Source organism: Acanthochromis polyacanthus, chromosome 3 (genome assembly GCF_021347895.1).
Source record: "Acanthochromis polyacanthus isolate Apoly-LR-REF ecotype Palm Island chromosome 3, KAUST_Apoly_ChrSc, whole genome shotgun sequence".
NCBI lineage: Eukaryota > Metazoa > Chordata > Actinopteri > Pomacentridae > Acanthochromis > Acanthochromis polyacanthus.
Window position 1 is genome coordinate 42,972,484 of NC_067115.1, and position 21,097 is coordinate 42,993,580.

General features: G+C 41.9%; 1 protein-coding gene across 3 annotated transcripts in view; it reads left to right on the forward strand.

Annotated features, from left to right (window-relative positions):
• Positions 1-21,097, forward strand: part of usp34 (ubiquitin specific peptidase 34) — a 94,940-nt gene that overhangs the window by 11,832 nt on the left and 62,011 nt on the right. For all 3 annotated transcript variants that reach the window (XM_051945601.1, XM_051945602.1, XM_051945603.1), the window contains exons 3-15: positions 470-1,022; positions 2,236-2,286; positions 4,758-4,907; positions 5,143-5,210; positions 8,694-8,886; positions 11,327-11,388; positions 11,832-11,913; positions 12,111-12,203; positions 13,597-13,722; positions 13,810-13,939; positions 14,827-14,957; positions 15,708-16,426; positions 17,284-17,498. In XM_051945601.1, coding sequence (XP_051801561.1) covers positions 470-1,022; positions 2,236-2,286; positions 4,758-4,907; positions 5,143-5,210; positions 8,694-8,886; positions 11,327-11,388; positions 11,832-11,913; positions 12,111-12,203; positions 13,597-13,722; positions 13,810-13,939; positions 14,827-14,957; positions 15,708-16,426; positions 17,284-17,498 — 2,573 coding nt within the window. The remainder of the gene's footprint in view (positions 1-469; positions 1,023-2,235; positions 2,287-4,757; positions 4,908-5,142; positions 5,211-8,693; positions 8,887-11,326; positions 11,389-11,831; positions 11,914-12,110; positions 12,204-13,596; positions 13,723-13,809; positions 13,940-14,826; positions 14,958-15,707; positions 16,427-17,283; positions 17,499-21,097) is intronic.

Here is a 21,097-nt window from a genome sequence, read left to right on the forward strand (position 1 = left end):
AAATTGTCCTGTTTTTTGTTTTGCTGTATGTTTTTATGTCTTCTAAAATGCCGACAGTAGAGATACCTTTTGATTGTCTGGAATGTAGCTCTGAGATCACATGTTTTTAATCCATCATAGTCTTAACTCGTATGGAAAAGTCACTTTTGGCGCCTTCTTAGAAATCAGAGAATTTATCAGGATAGTAATAGTTTACAGTAGTACGCGTTACCTGCTTATAGCAAAGGAAAATACAAGTCAAGGCTCCAAAAATTCCCCACATTTGCAGACGACAGTTTATGCACTCAGACTTTTGAGGATTAGTGTTATGTGCTGCAAAGTAAGATGTAAAACAAATCAGTTTTGTACAACTGCTTCTGGTGTTTTAGGCAGTTCACCACTCTTTCTGATGTGACTGGCTTGAGAATTAAGCTTCGCAGTTGTGTCGGTTGCTTCTCTAAATCTTCCTTCTTCTGCGTTTTGTCTCCAGACAATGTCTCTGCTGCTTCAAGGAGTATAAGCATTTGGAGGTCTTTAATCAGCTGGTCTACGCCCTCATCAACCTGGTCATCGTTCAGATCAGCAGTCTGAGAGACCGACTGTGCAGCGTCCAGGACCAGGGACACAAAGGGGCAGAGGGGGCGGGGTGTGAGTGGAGCGGAGGGGAGTCGGGACAAGGCACCCTCCCTCAACCCCCCTCACCCGGGGAGGACGAACCTGTGAATGTGGAAAGAGACTCTGCTGAAGAGGATGCCGACACGCCTGACGTAAACCAGAATAAGACGCAGAACCAGGACCAGGGTGCCAGCCTGCCGGTTGAAGCGCAGGTGGAAGCACAGGGACCTGGGGATGGGGGCGGTGGTTCTGGGGATACTGACGGTGGTGCTGGAGGTAGCAGTGACAGCAACAGTGACAGCCAGGATCCCTTCAGCTCCTGGAACACAGAGGAGAGGGAGAAACTGCTGCTGTGTGCAGCCAAGATCTTCCAGATCCAGTTTCCTCTGTACACAGCCTACAAACACAATACACACCCCACCATAGAGGTAAGAACAGATCACAGCATTAAGCTCATGCACTGGATCCTCCACTTTTCTTTTTACGACAGCAGCTTCCTTTTAGGTAACGGCTGAAATAGTCACTGATCATTCAACTTTGGAGTAAAAAGACTGACTGTTTCCATTTTGAAGGCCTCCTGGCTTTAGCTCTGGACTGAATGCTGAGATGCCCTGAACGTCTGCACAGCTGCAGATTGTTTTTGTTCTTTGAGCGCTGTTAGTGAACTCAGTTTGAAAATAAATAACACATTAAATCAAGTCATAGATTTCAATCACAATCAAAGAAATACAGCCTTTTTAACCCAGTTAAGCACATGGGATCCAAAGATATTGAATCAGATATTGAAAAGTAACTGAACTGAACTGATACTGATAGGTCAAACAAAATCCACGTTTTATATTCTGTGGAAAATCCATCAGTTTGTCTTGATTTCTCATTTAACTCACAGCAAGAAAGTGAATTGGTATGCTTCCCAAAATGATATTATTATTATTATTATTATTAATCATAATAGTAATAATAACTTTATTTATAAAGCTCTTTCAGTCAAAGTGCTGTACACAGAAATAAAAACAATAAAACCAGTAAAAACAGATAAAAACTGTTAAATAACAATAAAAACAGAACAATAAAAAAAGACATCAGTAAAACAAACGAAGATTCATACGTATAAGAAAACAAGTGGGTCTGCAGCTTGGCTTTAAATACGTTAATGCCTGATTTCAGCAGGCAAACTGTTCCATAATGTTGGTCTTTTTACGGGCCTTTCGGGATATACGGAAGTCCCGTCCCCTGGGAATGGAGAACCCGAGTGTGGACAAACGGGTTCACCAGGCTGGATAGATGAGATGGGGCAGTTCCATTTTCAGTTTTGTGTTTCCTTTAGGGGTTCCATAAAAGACATGTTTATGTTAAAATCCAATGGCCATGTATAGTAACAACCATCAGGTGTTACAGGCTCTGTGGAGTTTAGATAGATTAGGCCATTACTTCAAGCTTTTCATGTCAGTGTTTCAGACAAAGTCAGCACACTGATGTCTGTTTTTTCTGATGACAATGCCAGAACACATTGTTTCCTTTAAGCTTTTGAAGCATTCTTTGAACTTTGTTTGAATGTTGCTGCTTTAAGGATGATACAAGTCTGTTGCCACACACGTCCTCTAAAACAGTGCTGCTTTTGTTTCCTTTCCTTTTTCCCAGGACATATCTGCTCATGAAAGCAACATCCTCGGCTCCTTCTGTGACATGAATGTAAGAAACCTTTCCTCATTTCACTGATTGTTTTCTTACTGCTGCTACATTTGGTAGCATAAGTTGTTTCTTGTTAATCAGCTCACAGCTACAGCAGAAAATAATCCCTCAATCTGCAGCAAAAAACACAGACTGTTCTGTTCATGTCCATTAAACTTTTAGGGCCAAATTCCTTTTAGCCACTCTGCAAACTATTCTCTTTTGAAAGCTTCAACAAATTTTATGCCCAAAGCTGACAGCTGCACTACATCCAGAGCAGGAGAGTGTGGGTGGAGGCAAAGGTGGTGATGAAAGCTATCTGTAGGCCTTAGACGTGTAGGGATTGCTGCAAGAAACGAGGACATCAGGAGCATCACCTGTCCGCTGGGGAGACTCGGGCTTACCGGTCACATCTTTTGCTCCTTCCACTCTTTAGTTTTGGTTTCTGTCTGAGCTCACTGAACATGCTGTGAAATTAGCTGAGCACTTCTGGCCATGTGCAAGGACAGATTAGCAGAAAAACCAGAAAAGATGCCTAATCTTCCACCTTGGACTGAAAAGAGAATGACTTCAGTGTTATTTCACTTCCTCCAACACCAGATTTTACTGCAGCACCTCCTGTGATTATCTTAAAAATGTCAACAGGAGCAGTTTTCTAGTTGTAGTGAAGGTGGCCTGGTGGTTTTAGTGTAATCCTGCGTATTGACCAAGAGAAAGACAGCAAATGGCGCTGAAAGCATACCAGCGGCTCAGCAAGGAGAAATTCCCTCAATTTCAATGTAGAGTCACAGTGGCAGTATACAGAAGAATTGTGTTTTCACATAAAAAGGGGAATGTTAAAAATGTTCAAATTCATGGAGAGGAAAACTGGAAGAAGAATGAAGGAATTATGTTTTTCAACATCCTGACATTTTCAAATATGAGTAGACTTTTTATTGGCATATATTAGACAAATGTAAGTAAAGATAATGATACGCTTCCTTTTACATTGCTACATAATTTCAATTTCAGCATTTTTCTGCTCAACTTAACAGAGAGTAGTTGTAGATAATACATTCCTAAACATTATATAAGGTAAAGGTAAATGATCGGACATCAACTTTGCATTTTGCTCTAGTCAAAGATGTTATTGTCTCTGGATCTCAGAGGTTATCTGACATCTGACCTGAGAAAGCTGATGCCCAGGCGGCTCAGCATCCAAATATAAACGCTGTCTGAGGGGAGGTTTCCAGTTTGGTCCGTCGGCCCCGTTGTGCTGAGTGACTCAGCTTGAATTAATTTTGTCCTGTGGACTCATCTGACTTTCATTTTTGTCCAACCCTAACCCTTACTTATTTTGACAAGGAGCAGTAAAAAAAGCACCTAAAACTGTAGAAAATAATTACTCTGCTCAAAGAGGAATCCAGTCCAGCTCCAGTGTTAGTGTTTTAGGAACAGAAGAGTTCATTTGTTGAGTAAAGAGTCAGAAAATAAGCAGCTGTCATAGTTTTGAAACACATTTATTGTCAGTGTGTTGATTTTCAGGCTCAGTACAGTTCTCTGTTTAGTTCAGTATTGTCTCCATTTCCTGCCCTTTTTGGTTCTTTTGTCAACGCCTACATTATTACAGTGTGCGAAGCCTCATAAAATCCATAGCAACAGAGTTTCATTGGCTGTTGCTCCTGTGGCAGCCCTTTGTTTTCTGAAAAGAACATTGCAAAGGATCCAAATCAATGTTTTGAAAATAAATACAATAGTTTGGGTCACACTAGGTTAAAGGGGCTCACTGTATGCTGTCTTTTGTAGACAGGTCTGTCCTGTCAGCATGGAACTAAAGCTGGGAACTTAACTTCAGCATAACAGTACAGGCTGGTGTCTTCGGTTGTGAATTTGGTTTGATTTCCTGCAGATGAAGTTACCGTCCCCCAGAGAGCAGTAATGTGTCCCTGGATGATCTGTCTGTTGGATGGCTTTCACCTTCCCACCACAATAAAGTTTTCATTCGACTCAGGGGCAAAGGGTTTGGCATGGAATGAAGAACAGGCTGTATGAAACTTGAGGATGAAACATTTTCAGCTGGACTACTGAAAAAACTCCAGCTTTTGTGGTTTTAGAACTGAGGCAAGAAAATATTTTTAATCTTAGAACTGCAGCACAATTTTCCCTCAGTCATGCTGTTTCAGTCACAATGAAACTGAAAGGTCCCATCTTTTACCAGAGTTTATGTAAGTCTCCAATGCCCCCTTAATGCTTAAAACACTGCACAGATGATTCACTTTACCACTCCTTTATTACCCCTGGTTTTAGCCTAAAAGTCTGAAACCTTTATTTCACTTGAAGAGTTCTTTTGCTTCCTGTTACAGTAACAGTTTGACAGTAGTTGAGGAGGATAAGCACAACTCAGACAGAGCTTACACTTCCTGGAATATCATTACAAAAGAAGAAAATGCAAATGAGCTTCCAACTAGATGATTTCAAGCGTGTGATGTGCTGCTGTCTTCCCTGTTGACCAGGATGTGGAGGTGCCTCTGCATCTGCTGCGCTACGTCTGTTTGTTCTGCGGGAAACATGGCCTCTCGCTGATGAAGGAGTGTTTCGAGTCGGGCACTCCAGAGAGCCTCCCCTTCCCCATCGCCCATGCCTTCATCACCATCGTCTCCAATGTGAGTGTAGCCAAGTAAACAGTGATGTTATTCACGGCATCACTGGCACTGCTGCTCTTTGTAAGGCCACAGGTCAACGTAGCAATCATTTTGGAGACTTGATGAATTGTATTTCCCAGCACCGTTGAGTGTGTTGCTTGATAATGTTTTAATAACATGCGGTGAATAATTTCAGTGGCATTTTCACCCAACTTGTTTGTTTAATACTTCAATACACTTTATATTTTGTCCACAGATCCGAATATGGTTGCACATTCCGGCAGTCATGCAGCACATCATACCGTTCCGCACCTACGTTATCCGGTGAGTTTAGGAGTTGGAAGAAGCACAGAAAATAGGAAGTTTTTCTCAGCTGCTTTGGTTGATTTTCACAAGATTTTGCACGACAATAGAAATATAAACTACCATTCATAAGAGTGAAGTCACTTAGAAATGTCCTTATTTTTGAAAGAAAAGTTGTTGTTTTTTTCAATAAAGAGGACATTAAGTGAATGATACGTAGACCTTTATTGTCCCCAAGGGGATGTTCATTGTCACAGGTACATAAAAAATACACATATCATAAACAGTAAAACACAGGACACTAGATAAATCCAGTCTAGACGTTGTTCATGTGGTAAATGACTATTCTAGCTGGAAACGGCTGATTTTGATCCCTCTCCATATCACGGCTCACTTTTCACGTTCTCACTCTATCACAGATTTTTAAATAGCATTTGGTATTGCAGATTTTTCGCCATATTATGGAATTTTGCAGTATATTTTGTATATTTATATATTATTGTTTCGGGCTGCGTTGAAGAACAATGCCGGGGAACAAATCTCTGCCTTTTACGCACTCTGCCACTAGCAAATGCTTTTATTTTGGACAGACAGAGAGCACCTTGTAAAACATGCGGCAGGAAGTGATCAAACACGCTTCAGACAACATAACACTAAACTGATTATTCTGACTAAACCGCAAAACATAAACACAAACACTAGTAATGCTGCAACACTAACATAAACCACAGTAATGACATTTCAACCCACAACACCCCAAGCTCCCATGGTGCATTGCAGCACAACAGTCCAGTCATAGACCGGCTCTGCTATCGCTACATTATTTTAATTATTTTTGCATTAAAATAAGCATTTTCTAGCCAAAAAAATGAAAAAAAATGTACAAAAAAACAACAATTAAAACATATTAAAAGAAAATTTGTTTTGAAATAAAATGCGTAGCGTACGGTGCTGGGCTGTGATAGCTTCTTCCCTGTGCTCTTATTGATTGACTGCCATTTTGTTAAACACCCTGCTTCTCTGTCAGCACAGCATCCAGCAGCTTCTCAAACCAGAACAAGCCTATCAGTAACCCTCCTGATGATGTTTTTCTGCACTGACAAATCTTACTTGTTGCACCCTGAAAGTCTCTCTAAAGCTGTGATCATCAGCATCTAGCTCTGTCTCCTGCTTGGTTGTGATGAATCTGAGCTCTGCTGCCATTTGAAGTGAAGAAGGCAGATGTGCTTGATTCTCTCTCCCTGAGCTTCTCTCTCCCTGAGCTTCTCTCTGTCTCTCTCAATCTGTCAGTGCACCTATTCCATTCGTGCACTTGCTCCCCCAAATACCAAAGTGCCATATGTTTGTTGCTAGGAAGAGCCTCTGTCACCATAGCAACAGTTACTGGGCCTCCAGTCAACCTCTTGTCACGTGGCCACAGAGGAGAGAGGCCCGGTCATGTGACACAGGCGAGCCGAGGCGCTGCTGTCTGATTGCTTCTTCAGTCTCACTCAGCAGGGACACGAAATAAAATGACGATTGTGATAAAAAATAATCATTTAAATGGCATCCCTCGTCTTTACTACGTTGTCTCAGATGCTCTAAGTTTAAGACTTTGTTTTTGTTTTCGTTGAGGAGGAAAAAAGTCTTTCAGTAACATCAAATGAAGGCTCTAAAGGGCGGCACAGGCTGGTGGCTTGTGATGCACTGCAACAAATCATCCACACTTTCTTAGAGTAACAAGATTATTAATTATCCGCATCCGCTCATAAACAAAAAACACTGTAAATGGGGCTTTAAAAGAGGCAGCTTTCCCCAAACAGGAAAGATTTAAACTCAGAAAGCTGTTTACAAGAGCTCAGGTTGCTGTGAAATTCACCCAAAACCTTTTAGGCTGAGAGGAAACTTAGAATTAGTTAAATGTGGTCTGAAGACAAACAGTGACGAGCTGAAATTAGCCGAGTTATGGTTTAACTCGGAAACTGTTTGAGTAACGACAGTCAATTCAGAAAAGAAGAGTATAAATGTCAGCAAGCGTTCAGGATGACCTGGCTGATCTCACTTTCGTTTAATGGCTTCACATTTGGGGTTTTCAGAATCATGTCTCAACAAGGCTTAGATGAATTCCCCTGACTTTTGGTTTATTTATGCCTCTCTTGTGAGGAATTGGAATAATGTGATGACTTAAACCTTGGGGTGAGCGGTACTTTTTGACATTACGGTGCAAACATTCCATCCCAACCTTTCAGCATATTGTAATTAAAATGGCCTGAGAGGAAACAGGATCTCTGAAATTCCTCTTGGCTCTGCTTTCAGGATTTAGAAAATCTAGTGTGTGCCTGGCCAATAACAGGCCTTTTCACCCAGAAGGTGTGATATTATAAAGAGCAACAAAGAAGAGAAGGGGAGATTGAACAGTTCAATAGGTTGAACTGAGGACTTTGATTCAGGATAATAGGGTTTGAATCCTGTGAGAAGTCAAGACTAACTTTTAGCTTGACAGTTTTTGTGTGTTTGAGCCTTCTGCATGTATAGAATGCTGCTGCCACTGTGCAGCCCATGCTAAACATCAGCATGTTTAATGCAGAACTGCTGTGCCTCAGTACAGCTTCAGAGTTTTAGAGTGTACCCTCCACAGACCTACCGATAGTGCTTCACTGTACAGCTACTGTATGTTCGTATGAAGTGTGGTTTTAAGCACTGCTTTTAGTTAACCTTTGTCTATCAGTATGTCTGATTAAGGTAAACATCTGGAGGAATGTGTCTGCAAGGAACCCATGAAAGCAATGCGAAGGTATTTTTTTATTTTAAAATGCAAGTGTTAGTCAGTGGAAACAGACTGTACCGCAGCTGAATTAATCTGTGTCTGTCTCACCTGTTTACTTCTGCTTGTATACAGTTTGTATATGAAAGAAAAAAAAAATTGGATCAAACCAGGTTTACGAAATTTGTTACATAGGAGTTCAGTCCAGTTTACTAATAGGCAGCTTTTCATCCTTTTATGTCTCTCTTTAATCATCAAAACACAAACCCCTTTAGCTGCAACTGTTTCCCAGCTCAGCAGAAAAGATCTGAAAACCACAATCTCAACCATCCCAGAGTGCAGAGTGGATGAGTCAGCAGCAGTCGGCTGATCAGATATCTCAACGTACGCCAACGCACATCTGAAAAACGAACGGTCTCAACTGTGTGAACACGAGTACACTTCTAAACATAAGTAATGTTTGAAATAGTGATTCCTCAGAACATGGAGGCCTGGTGCTGTCAGACTGTTTCAACAAAAGTTTTTTTTTAATTGGACTGTTTTTGGGGACGTTAACACTTGTGTTGTCGTCCCAGTTGTCATGTGTTTTGACATGTTGACCGAGCTGCTCAAATTCTTCTCTATGGATTTCTTTTTCCCTGTCAGAAGGGCTGGTAGTGATGTAATAGTAGTAATTATTATAACTGTTGAACATGATCTACGTCTTTTTTTGTCAGAACGTTATTCCTTTGGCAGCTGAGTAAATGTCAGATTCTGTGCAGGTATCTGTGTAAACTCTCGGACCAGGAGCTGCGTCAGAGCGCGGCACGCAACATGGCCGACCTGATGTGGAGCACGGTGAAGGAGCCGCTGGACAGCGCGTTGTGCTTTGACAAAGAGAGCCTGGACCTCGCCTTCAAGTACTTCATGTCCCCCACTCTCACCATGAGGTTGGCAGGACTCAGCCAAATCACTGTGAGTCACTCTCCAAACATGACTGCACTTAGTGTCAGACTGATGTGGGTGCATACGACGCTGGGTAAGAAGGACTCATTACTGCAGCTTTTAAGCAACTGTTTTTAGAGACATTTGCAATTTTTAAGTCCTGGTTTCAAACCGCCAACACAGGAACAGCTGTGTGTTCTTCAGTTCTTTCTCTCCTTTATGGTCTGTGCTGACTTGAAATTCATCTAAAGTTTTTGTGATTTGGATTGAAGCACTGACAGATTAAAATCATTTTAAATGTAGAACACTTTCTTTTAATTTGATAAGTAAAACAAAAACACTTTAACAAAAATTTTCCTCGATCAGCTGTGGAAAATCTCTGTAGGGTTTTCAGGAAACCAAATAAATGATTAGATAGATGAACCTACTCTTTCACTGTGAGTGTTGGTGTGACCAGCTGCCTCAGTTGGTCGTACCTCTCACTTGGTACAGGCAGGAAACTTATCGATTGACGGTAGAATTTACTGATGTTCCCTGAAGGCCTCACAGTGCAGGCTGTGGTAGATGCTGCTGGTGACTGCTGGTCAGGCAGGTATGTGAGTGAAAATAGGAAAATAATGTGTTCCTAAGTCAGATTTGTCCAAAATGAAACTGAGTAATTTTATCCACATGCGCTGTTTTCTGTGTGCAGTTTGTTTTTTAACAAGTGAAGCACATTTTCAAATGTAAATGCCACAGTTGATCAGTCGTGTCCATGTAATGGAGAGAGGCCAAAATCAAGGTTGTGAATAATGTTCCTGTAACTTTGCAGCCCTACCACTGTGTTAGTCACTGTAATAGAATATATAGCATTTTTTCTTCACACCACTTTATCTCTGAAACACAGCAGCCAAATAGCATCAGGCAGACACACCAACAGCCACAGAGGATATAGAAGTACTGCTTTCCAGCACTGTGGCTAACAGAGTAGCTGCCCCACGCCGGTTAGAGCGACACATAAACAGATGAATGATCATCATTCCCATTCAGATTCTTTTATTGTCATTGCTGCATACAGTGACATTCAAACACTAGTAAAACTGATCAAAAAATAGATATATCACGGGCCAAATTAGAATCCAGGCAGATTTAGAATCCACCTAGGCAGAATTAGAATTTTGATTTTGCCAAGGCGAATTCAAAATCCTACCATGGGTGTTGTATGGATTTCAATCTTGATATATCAATAGCCTGTATATTAGAAAGAATAAGCCTAACCTCTAACAGGATTTTGGTATACAGTATATGAAAAAAAAACAGAAACTACTTTGACAACATAATTTTTTCCCTGTTTATTTTGCCAAGTGTTGAGGACAAAGGTTGTTTCGCCTGTAACATACATATATATATATATATATATATATATATATGTATATATATATATACACACACACACGCACACGCATATATACATATATGCATATAAATAAGACAATACATAATAATGCCACACTTCCTGCTACTGCTTGAAATTTTACATTTTACTGGTCACATATACGGCTACTTTGGTCTCAGCTCTGTTTGGAAACTTGAGCAGTGATTTGAAGTGAATAGTGATGTTATCATGCCTGTAGTGTAAATAAAAGGTCATCACGGTATTTACAGCGTAAAATGTAGTGTGGCGACATGCTCACAGTTAGCATGAACATTATAACCTGATGCTTTATGTAACACCAGGTGGTGTATTTTAGATCATCTAGGGCACACAGTTAATGGAATATTAATCGTGATAATGATTTTGCTTACCACCGTTACGTGAACATGACTGACTGCAACAGTGGCATTTAAAATGCTCTGCTCATTGGCATATAGAAAATAAACTGCATCTGTGTCCATGTGGGTAAATCAGACAACACATCTCCTTGTTTCACCGTTCAAAGTTATTTTTGGTCACACTCTTCTCTGAGCTGCAGTAACTAAGTGGAGACTAGAGACTTCTCTGTGTGCACCTAGCTTTTCCTGTAACCTACATGTGAGGCATTCAGGGAAGATGATAAAGTGTAGTATCTGTCATTAAGCAGATGTTAAGCAAATAAGGCCTTTTCTGTAAAATTTTATTCATGTGTTGTTGCTGCTAAATGCACCAAATTTGGATGAAGGCAGGTTTGTATTGGCAGAAACATAGCACAGCATTGAAGTAAAACCTGCGCTCTATTCATATCATGTCAAAGTGCAAAACATATTTTTTTGTCTTTAAAATTGTGATAAATAACCTTAATCTCACAATCGTTCAAAATATTCTGTTGTATTTTGGCCATTTCATGTGCAGCCCCAGTATGAACATGCAGTAGTTAACAAATGTTTGTTCCATTTGCTTTGCCAACAGTTTCTTTTACGTCTTGTTGTGCCACTGAAGGAAATAACCTTGTAAAAAAACATGCAGTGTATTGTGTGTTCCCTCGTCATGAAACGTGTGTGTCTGTTTCCTCAGAATCAGCTCCACACCTTCAATGACGTCTGCAACAACGAGTCCCTGGTGTCTGACACAGAAACGTAAGTTAGCTGAAAAGAATCAGATAAAGATAAACATTATTGTGTCAAAACATGCGTTTAGAAAAGTTACTGTCTCTGATTTCATTCGTTGATGCTCTGTAATTGCATTTTATTGAAATCCACAACGCTTTAGACTTATCAGTGTTGTCATTTAGAAAAAACATTCGGCTTTCTCAGATGGGTCATAATTATTTTTTTGATTTTGTACCTTTTTCCTCAAAGTCAAGTACAAACATGTTACAGTGTAAGTGACTGGAAAGTGGTGAAGTAATAAAGTACTGAAGGAAGAAGGAAAAAGCACATGCCTGTCATCTCTCTAAAGGGCTGTTTATTTAAAGAAACACAGGTGTACATCCATACAGTCAGAATGCACCTGGAGCTGTTGTGTATTATTGTTGTTGTGTGTTACTGAACACCACTGTGATGCGGCTTCATCCTTTCAGGTCCATAGCAAAGGATCTTGCTGACTGGCTGATCCACAACAACGTGGTTGAACACATATTCGGACCGAATTTGCACATTGAGGTGAGACCTTTGTGAAACTGAAATGTACAGTTGAAATGCATGTAGTTGTATTTCAACAAAATACGTCTTCATTAAATAGTTTTGTAGCTTCAGTATGAAGTGCCCCCTTTAGTTAAGTTGTACAATGCTACACTAGAGACTGGACATGGATATGTTTTCTCCCAGCGCTGCATATCATGTGTGTTTGTGTTTTCCAGATCATTAAACAGTGCCAAGTGATCCTGAACTTCTTGGCTGCAGAAGGCCGACTCAGCACGCAGCATGTAGACTGTATCTGGGCTGCAGCTCAGGTAAGAGAAGACTGGACACAGCTTTACTTTGCTTCATGAACCTGTTTGTGGCCTGCAGTAGTAAACCTTAGCACAACCATTGTGATGAGTGCTACACATGAAAGCAGCAGTGATTCATTAAGATGTCTAATGTTTCTCCTCCGTAGTTAATATTAATAGATAATATAGAGTGAGCTTGACAAAAGCACTTGGACCAAAAATTAAAAGGAAGAGATTGCAGTTATTCTCATTGGTCTCGAAGAAATTATTATCGAAGTATTTATAATAATTTAGTTATTCCCTCACACTGAAGCAGGAGATGTAACCCCGATTTGTAATTTATAATTTTTTTTATACTTTTTTCTATGCTGGATTACATCACCAGGGCAATTACCTTTTTTTTAAAAAAAGAAAAATTGTAATAGAAGTATAGATGTACTGTGTATTTAGATGATGGTCTGGTGTTTCCCTCGCCATACCATGGTTCACTTTTCAGTCTCACTGTGTCGTGGATTTTTAAATTGCATTTGGTGTTGCAGATATTTCGCTGTATCATGGGATTTTGCGATCTATAGATATTTTTATACATTTATTACTGTTTCAGGCTGCGTTGAAGAATGATGTTGGAGAAAGGATATCTGCCTTTAATGCACTCTGCAACTGGCAGATGCTTTTATTTTGACACACAACAATATGAACATGTGACAGGAAGTGATCAAACACACTTCAGACTCCTGACAACATAACACTGAACCAAACTAACTAGGCTGACTAAAACACAAAAACACAATAAAGCACAAACACTAATAGCACTGCAACACTAACATAAAGCACAATAATGACATTTAAACCCCCAACACCCCAAACTCCCATGGTGCATTGCAGCACAACAGTTCAGTCATAGACCGGCTCTGTGATCATTACGTTGTAATAGTTATTTTTGCAGAAAGATAAGCATGTTCTAGCCTGAAAAAATTAAAACAATAGAAAATGTGCATATATAAAATAATAATTAAAACATATTAAAAAGTATTTAATCAAAATAAAATGCGTAGCGTACAGCGCTGTGCTCTGATTGGCTCAGCGACGTAGCATCAGTCTCCTCTGTCTCCTGTGTGTTGCAGCATTCAGCATCTCTCCTTGTCCATTTCACACGGACGTCTGATCGCTGCACATCGTGTTGCTCTGCGGTGTGTGGGGAGGGTTTATAAAGCTGTAAAATATATATAAATAATGAAATAAATATGGTTGCTACTTCGTGGATTTCTGCCTGTTGTAGGGGGTTTGGAACCCCTGGATAGACGAGGGATCACTGCACATACATACTGTACTGAGATTTAAAGGACCTTGGAATCCATTACATCGACGTCAGTATTTTGGGATGACAGTATGTTCTTTTCGTGTTCCTGTTCAGCTGAAACATTGTAGCCGCTACATCCACGACCTTTTCCCTTCGCTCATTAAAAACCTGGACCCAGTGCCTCTCCGCCACGTCCTCAACCTGGTGTCAGGTCTGCATCCCAGCGCCCACACCGAGCAGGTACCCAGAATCCCAAACACTGTGAACATCACCCTCGCTGTTGGTGTGATTTCTGATGAAATGCTCGTGTGCCTCCCTCCTCCTCAGACGCTGTACCTGGCCTCCATGCTGATCAAGGCTCTGTGGAATAACGCCCTGGCAGCAAAGGCCCAGCTCTCCAAACAAAGCTCCTTCGCCTCTCTGCTGAACACCAACATCCCTATGGGAAACAAGAAAGGTCAGCCTGGATTCCTCTCAGTGTGAATCCTGTGAAATCAGTTTTATAATATTGCCTGAGGCTCTTCTCTCTCAAGTCTGGGAAAATGACTCGACTGAGCTTCGTTATAGAGACTGCGTGTGTTTATATTGGATGACTTGGGTAAAACGTGAAGGCGTATGGTTAGAACAATCGGGCTGTTAGTAGTTTTCGTTGTTGTAAAAAGTGGATATATGACTGCAACTAACAAGTGTCAAAGTTGTGGACTAATCTTATTATTTCCCCTTTAATTAGTAAATCTTTGTGTCCATAAAATGTTAGAAACCAGTGAAAAATGTCCCACATCGCAAGACTGCTCCTCCAGATGTCTGTCCAAAACTTTAAGATTCACTTTTCTGTCAAATACTACAAAGACAAAGCAGAGAGAAGCTAGAACTGGCAAGTTTTTGTTTACAACAGATGACTAAAATAGCTGGGATGTGTTTAAGCCTCTGCATCGTCACATTGCACGCCCATCATTCTCCCTGTCAGCTGCTCTGGATGAGGACGGAGCCAAGAGAAGATCCAGAAGTCTAATTTCACCTTAGATTACTTAAGTTGCAATATGCTGAAAAGTTAGTGCAGATTTTTTTGTATGACGCCAAAAAATACTGCCTACACCAGCTGTAAGTTCAGCAGCTCAGTAGTAGTAAATACCTTGAATACTCAGAAGATGCCTTACTCAAGTCACTCGCTTAAAAATAAACACATCTGACCTTTTAATCTCATGTCTTAAACAAAGTAAGTAACAGAAACGTGTTAAACTTTCACCACTAAAGCTCAGTTCCATTCTCGAGCTGTCTGCAGCTTAACGTGTCTGCTGTTGGTGTTTTAGACTGTTCTGAGTCTGTCGTCCTGTGTGCTCTCAGGTTCACCGGCTGCCAGTCCGGACAGCAGCGACAACAGCGACACTCAACACAGTGGAGGCAGCGACATGGAGATGGACGACCAGATGATGGCTGGCAGCAAGAGGAGCCAGCAGAGGCTTTCTGACACAGAGGTATCCACAAACAGATATAAAACACAAAACGCTGAAACAATGAAATGATGAGCAACTGAAAACTGTTTTTTAGCATGTGAGAGTAAAAAGCACATGGAGGCATAGAGAGCATTCCTCAGAATATACAACTGATTATTCAGCAGGTCTCCATTTACCCATTTTCATTAAAGCTCAGTGAAAAACTGTCATTTCTTTTTTAAAAGCAAACAACCAGTGTTTGAGAAAGAATATGAGCTGGCATCATGCAGCCAGAAAAATACTGAAGTGGCTTTTCTTTTGAGACCTTGTTTTTGTTTCAGCGTGTACACCTTGATGGAAATTTATTTACTTTGAATTAATTAATTACTATTCCTTCATCTTTGATGGCAGCACAAATGTGTCTTCTTCTCTGAAGCCCCTTTCAGACGCACATTTCTTTCATTTAATTTGACAGCAATTAGGAGTGTCTGTCATAAATCTGAATAGGTGAATTATTGACTTTCAACACGAAGCAAGTCTAAATGAAGACGGTCATATTAGCAGAGCTGCACAGAAAAACAGTTCTGTTTAATATAAGTCACATTTTTTGCAAAAATGACTGGAAACTGTTGCCAAGTCAAGCTCAGAACTGCTTTCCCTCCATGCCACGGACAAGGTGATCAGGCAGCATAATGGGAATGATGTAAGGTTTCCGTCTAGATGACACAAAGTTGTCACTTACTGGAGACGTTAGGTATTCCAGGGCTGAAAGGGCTTCTGTTGTCTCCTCAGGAGTCGATGCAGGGCAGCTCAGACGAGACGGCGAACAGCGTGGAGGAAGGCAGCAGCGGCCCGGGCAGCAGCAGCGGTCGGAGCGAGGCTTCCAGCAACGAGGCTGCCTCCAGTCGGGCCAGCCAATCAGCTGGGAGCCCAGGCAGTGAGATGCACTCCGACGACATGGCAGACAGCGAGGCTTTAAAAGAAGAGGACGACGACGATGAAGAGGAAGATGATGAAGAGGATGATGATGACGATGAAGAGGACGAAGACGAGGGGAACCGGTCGGCAGCTGATGGTGTTCAGCAGAAGGAGCCTCGGGAGCAAACTGAGTCCAGGAAGAGGAAAGCTGGGGATGCTCTTGGTGAGGGACCGAGTCAGGGGGCGGGGCCTAGTGGCACAGGAGGAGGAGCCAAACCTAAGGTTCTCCCCTTCAGCCCAGAGACTTCCGGCGTCATGGTCACTGCGGCGTCAGCGTCTTTAGAGGGTCGCATGAGGATGTTGGACGCCTGCTCTGCGTCATCGTCTGCCCGACCTGAGGGGACAGAGTCCCAGCAACAGCCCCCAGACATCAGCCCGTCCCAGATGGTCCAGGGGCCTCAGGAGCCCTCCTGTCTGCCACGGCCTGGGGACTTCCTTGGAGATGCCATGGGCAGTGAGCTCTTCAACTGCCGCCGTTTTATCGGCCCCCAGCATCACCACCATCACCATCATCATCACCACCATCATGAAGGGTAACCCTGCTGTTCTGCAGCTGTTTTTACTGATTCTGTTCATTTGTTATCTCAATAAATGAGCACGCAAGACTAAAGCAGCAACCAGTAGTGTTCCTTTCCACTTTAAGGTAGTTGAACAAAAAAAGTGCTAATGGCTTTTCTTTTTTAGACCTAACATTGGTGTCTTGCCACATAATAAGCAGTATGAACTGTGCTTACTGTGAGGTTTGTTCCAGAAAACAAGGTTCAGTCAGTGTGTTTTTATCCCCAGCATGTGCCAGGAAACACCAGGAAAACACATTTGTGAATGATATGTTTCAGGTCGACATGAAAGCAGACACGGTCTTTGTTCTCCTACAACAAACAGAGTATGAACACAGGAATACAGATGGAGTTTTGGCTGCATGTGACTTTATCGTGGGTTGTTGTCAGGTTACACAGGAGAGTCTGATCTGTAACTAAAGTCAGTGTTCCAGCTCTCACTAAATGAACACAATGATTCATACCAGCACAAAGACATTCACCTGCTGATATGTGGCAAGAATTATCTAAATAACAGTGACATGACTTCTATTTTAATGCATATTTACATGGGTGTGTATTTCTCTAACATATTGCTGTAGTGGCAGTACGTACCCAGGATGAGGCATCCCTAAAAGTAAAGAGGATTTTCCTTCTGGGGACCAGCAAATGTACTAGAAAAGAAGCCACTGTTTGTTAATGTCTTGTGTACAATGTTTGTGTTACTCTTGTTTCTAAATTCATCTAACCCTCTATTGCTGCTCTGTAGATACACTTTGTCATACATACAGTATTATGTATTTTTAGATGTTTAATGATTGTGCTTCTCTCCTTGCTGTTTAAACCTCTGTCAGCCCCATGGTGGAGGATATGCTGAGTGCTGATGATGTTAGCTGCAGCAGCTCCCAGGTCAGCGCCAAGTCAGAGAAGAACATGGCTGACTTTGATGGGGAGGAGTCGGGCTGCGAAGAGGAGCTGGTCCAGATCAACTCCCACGCCGAGCTCAGCTCCCACCTCCAGCAGCACCTGCCCAACTTGGCCTCCATCTACCATGAGCACTTGGTGCAAGGTGAGAAACAGCCAAGACCCTGGAAGGTTCAGCATTATCAGGTTATTTCAAACAATACAGCTGGCTGTTCTTGCTATTGTTCATGGGGTGGATCCCCACTACTAAATATCAGTCAACCTGCTAGAGCAGAGATTCTCATATGAGGGTCTGTGGAAAATCATCAGGGTGTCTGTGAACAAATTTCCAATTTCTTTTGCCATATATATATATATATAATAGAATACTTTTTAAATATTTGTCGGGGCCCTATTTTGTGACCAAAATGGTTGCATATCCAATCATTGTGTGCAACAGTGTGCAAGTCAGAAATTCACATGACTGCATTCTTGTGAGTGCCGGATGATTATTAGACTGATCTGGGGCCCCTCTGACCGGCGTTGGTGGCAGCTGCATTACCGGCAGTTCTTCATAACTGTCTTTTTCAGTCTGTCCCTGCCCGACGCATTAAACGAGCAAATTCAGCTGCTGTGTATTCCAAGCTCATTATTTTAAAGAACAAAATGAGATGGGAGAGCAGGAGGCTGGTGGAGAGAGAGAGGTCAGACTCTGACACACCTGATGATCGGAGTGCAGCTGACTGAACCAGTGAAGAAGGAACAGCACCGCATTCAGTTCTGATGGCTAATTCAGTATAAATCAATATTAATCACAATAATGATTCTGACAGACAGTTATATCAACATGATGACTGCAGTATTGGCATTTAAAAAGCACTATGCTCATAGAAGAATGTACTTGTAGAAAACAGCCCATGTCGATAAAATCACTGTTTTGCTTTGGGGAAATCTGGCATGAGAGCTTCTTATGTCGCTGTTTTTGCAGTAATTGTTGGTTAGACATTTCTAAATGCACTGCAGCTACCCAGCAGCATCTGCTACAGCCTGCCAGCCTCAGTCTACAGCCTGCATGTGAGGCGTTTTGAAAAGAGCAATAAATTGTAGTATTTATATGCTGATGTTGAGCCAGTGAGGCGTTAAACCTGTGCTCAGTTTAAAGTACCGTATTTTCACGACCAAAAGGCGCACTGTACCAAAAGGCGCAGTCTCAGTTATGTGTGCCATTACTGTATTTAACACACACATAAGGCGCACCTGATTATATGGCGAGGGTTTTATATACAATCCACGCCCACACTTCCCCCTTTAACGTTCTCATGGTGTCCTCTACTACGTCGGCCTTACAACAACAACACACACACAAGCATACAAGTGTGCGTATTTAAAAATAGAGCGGGAGCAAAACTGAGTTTGGTTGTGCTTTATTTAAGTATTGATTACAGAGTACTAACATTTTTTTAATCATCAATAGGCGCGGGCATGGTAAAACACACGGATAAAACAAGCACACAAGTGTGCTTATTTAAAAATAGAGCGGGAGCAAAACTGAGTTTGGTATTCACTTTTTTTTTACCGGTAATCGTCATCAATCAAACCCATGGAAGTCCTCATCCTCTGTTTCTGAATTGAACAGCTGCGCTAAACCTCCATCAAACATGCCAGGTTCACTTTCTTCACTGTCAGAGTCACTTTCCGTGCCGTGCAGCGCCTCGGAAATGATGCCGGCTTTTGCGAAAGCTCGAACAACAGTGCCAGCAGACACGTTAGCCCAAGCATCTACAATCCATTGGCAAATTGTGGCGTAACTCGCCCGGCGCTGCCTTCCACTCTTAGTAAAACTGTGGTCTCCATCGGTCATCCATCGCTCCCACGCCGCTCGCAGCCTTACTTTGAACGGCCGGTTCACACCGATGTCCAGCGGTTGGAGTTCCTTTGTCAGGCCTCCCGGAATGACAGCAAGCTCAGAGTTCATTTGCTTCACTTGTTTTTTCACATCGGCTGTGAGATGGGCACGCATAGAGTCACAGATCAACAGCGATGGTGATGCGTGGAAAAAACCACCTGGTCTACGTCCGCCTTACAACAACAACACACAGGACGCACTGCACCATAGGGCGCGCCGCACAATTTGAAGAAAATCTAAGACTTTTATGTGCGCCTTATAGTCGTGAAAATACGGTAGTGATGTCAGACAACCTCCAAGAAAAAATGGTGACAAAATTTCTGTCTTTTCTTATTGAATTATTTTGTGCATATTATGTCAGTTTTAATCTCACATCAATACTAAACTATGGTATTTAAATTAACACAACTATTCATTAGCATACAATGTTAGTACCATACTATACCATTCAGAATGCAAGAAAACTCTGTCCAGATGTGTATGTGCTCTGGCATGCTCTGAAAATGATTTGTTTCATATTGATTTGCCTTTGACATTTTAAAGGGCCAGTGCTATATGTAGCTTACTGTTTGCAGTGGAATTGTTTTTGTGTATTCTGCACTTAAATCATGCAAACATTTAAATATACACATGTGGAAGTTTCACTGACAGTTACAGAAATGGTTTGATTGCAGCTATCGCCTCAAAAGGTTGTGCAAGAAAATATTAAGTTATGGGTACCATCATTTTTGTCCAGGCCTGTTTCATGAGTTTGTTTTTTTAAATGATTCTGTTAAACCACGATTCAAAAGCAATGTCTGATTTTCATTGGTTAAAGCTGCTGTCCGGAGTTTGAATCGCAGCGTCTCCCAAAACACTGGTGGTCCCTCCCTCCCTCCCTCCCTCTGATTTCGCCCCTTCATTTGTGCACGCGTGCAGTACATGAGAGGAGTGCCCGGAGTGCTGCAGCATCTCGCCTGTTTTGCTGTTTTCCCCTCTTCTGCATTTAGTAAATAATAAAGGAATTACGTTAGAATGCTGTATTGAGTCTAACTTGTCCTAATACCAAAATAACATGAATCTGCTAGGACGAACGAGTAAAGTTTCAATATGTGATTACACTCGTGTATCCCTCTCGATGACGTTGTTTATCAAACTTAGTGCATTTACGCGTGTATATGTGTTACATTGTTTATTTATATCTAGAGTTCAGAATTGCATGACTCCTCTGACGAAGAGTATGTCCCAGACGCCCCAACATCTTCCTCCAGAGGTCGGGCATCTAAACGAAGCCGTCAGGCGGGCTATGGAGGCCGTGGTCGGGGAGCGAGGCGAGCACCCCGACCACGGCCTCTAAACGAAGCCGTCAGCCGGGCTATGGAGGCCGTGTTCGGGGAGCGACGCGAGCACCCCGAGCCAAAAAACGTCCTGCAGTCTCTTGGCCTGACAAGCCGTGGGATTGGTAACTTTTCTGGAAGTTGCTGAGCCCTGATGCTCTCTCCTCCACAAGCAAAACAAATGTGCTCGCGGTTGCGTAGTGCGTAGCTCGCCCACCTCTGCATGGGCTTGCTTGCTGTGCGCGTAACCGTTGATTGACAGCATGACAAAGCTGAAGCTCGAACTTGATTGGTCGGCAGCAACCGGCGCTTTTTGGAATAACATGGGGGTCTATGAGAGGAAGGCGGAGCTCAGGAATAAATTTTCATATCGCGTTATTCTAACTTTATATTATAGTATCGAACTAGACTAACACATTTAAGCTTTGTTAAAAAATGATACATAGATTGAAAACAAACGGAAACTCCGGACAGCAGCTTTAATTTTCATAGAATTTTTATTTATTATTACTTTTGTCAGATTCAGATTATTTCTGTGACCAT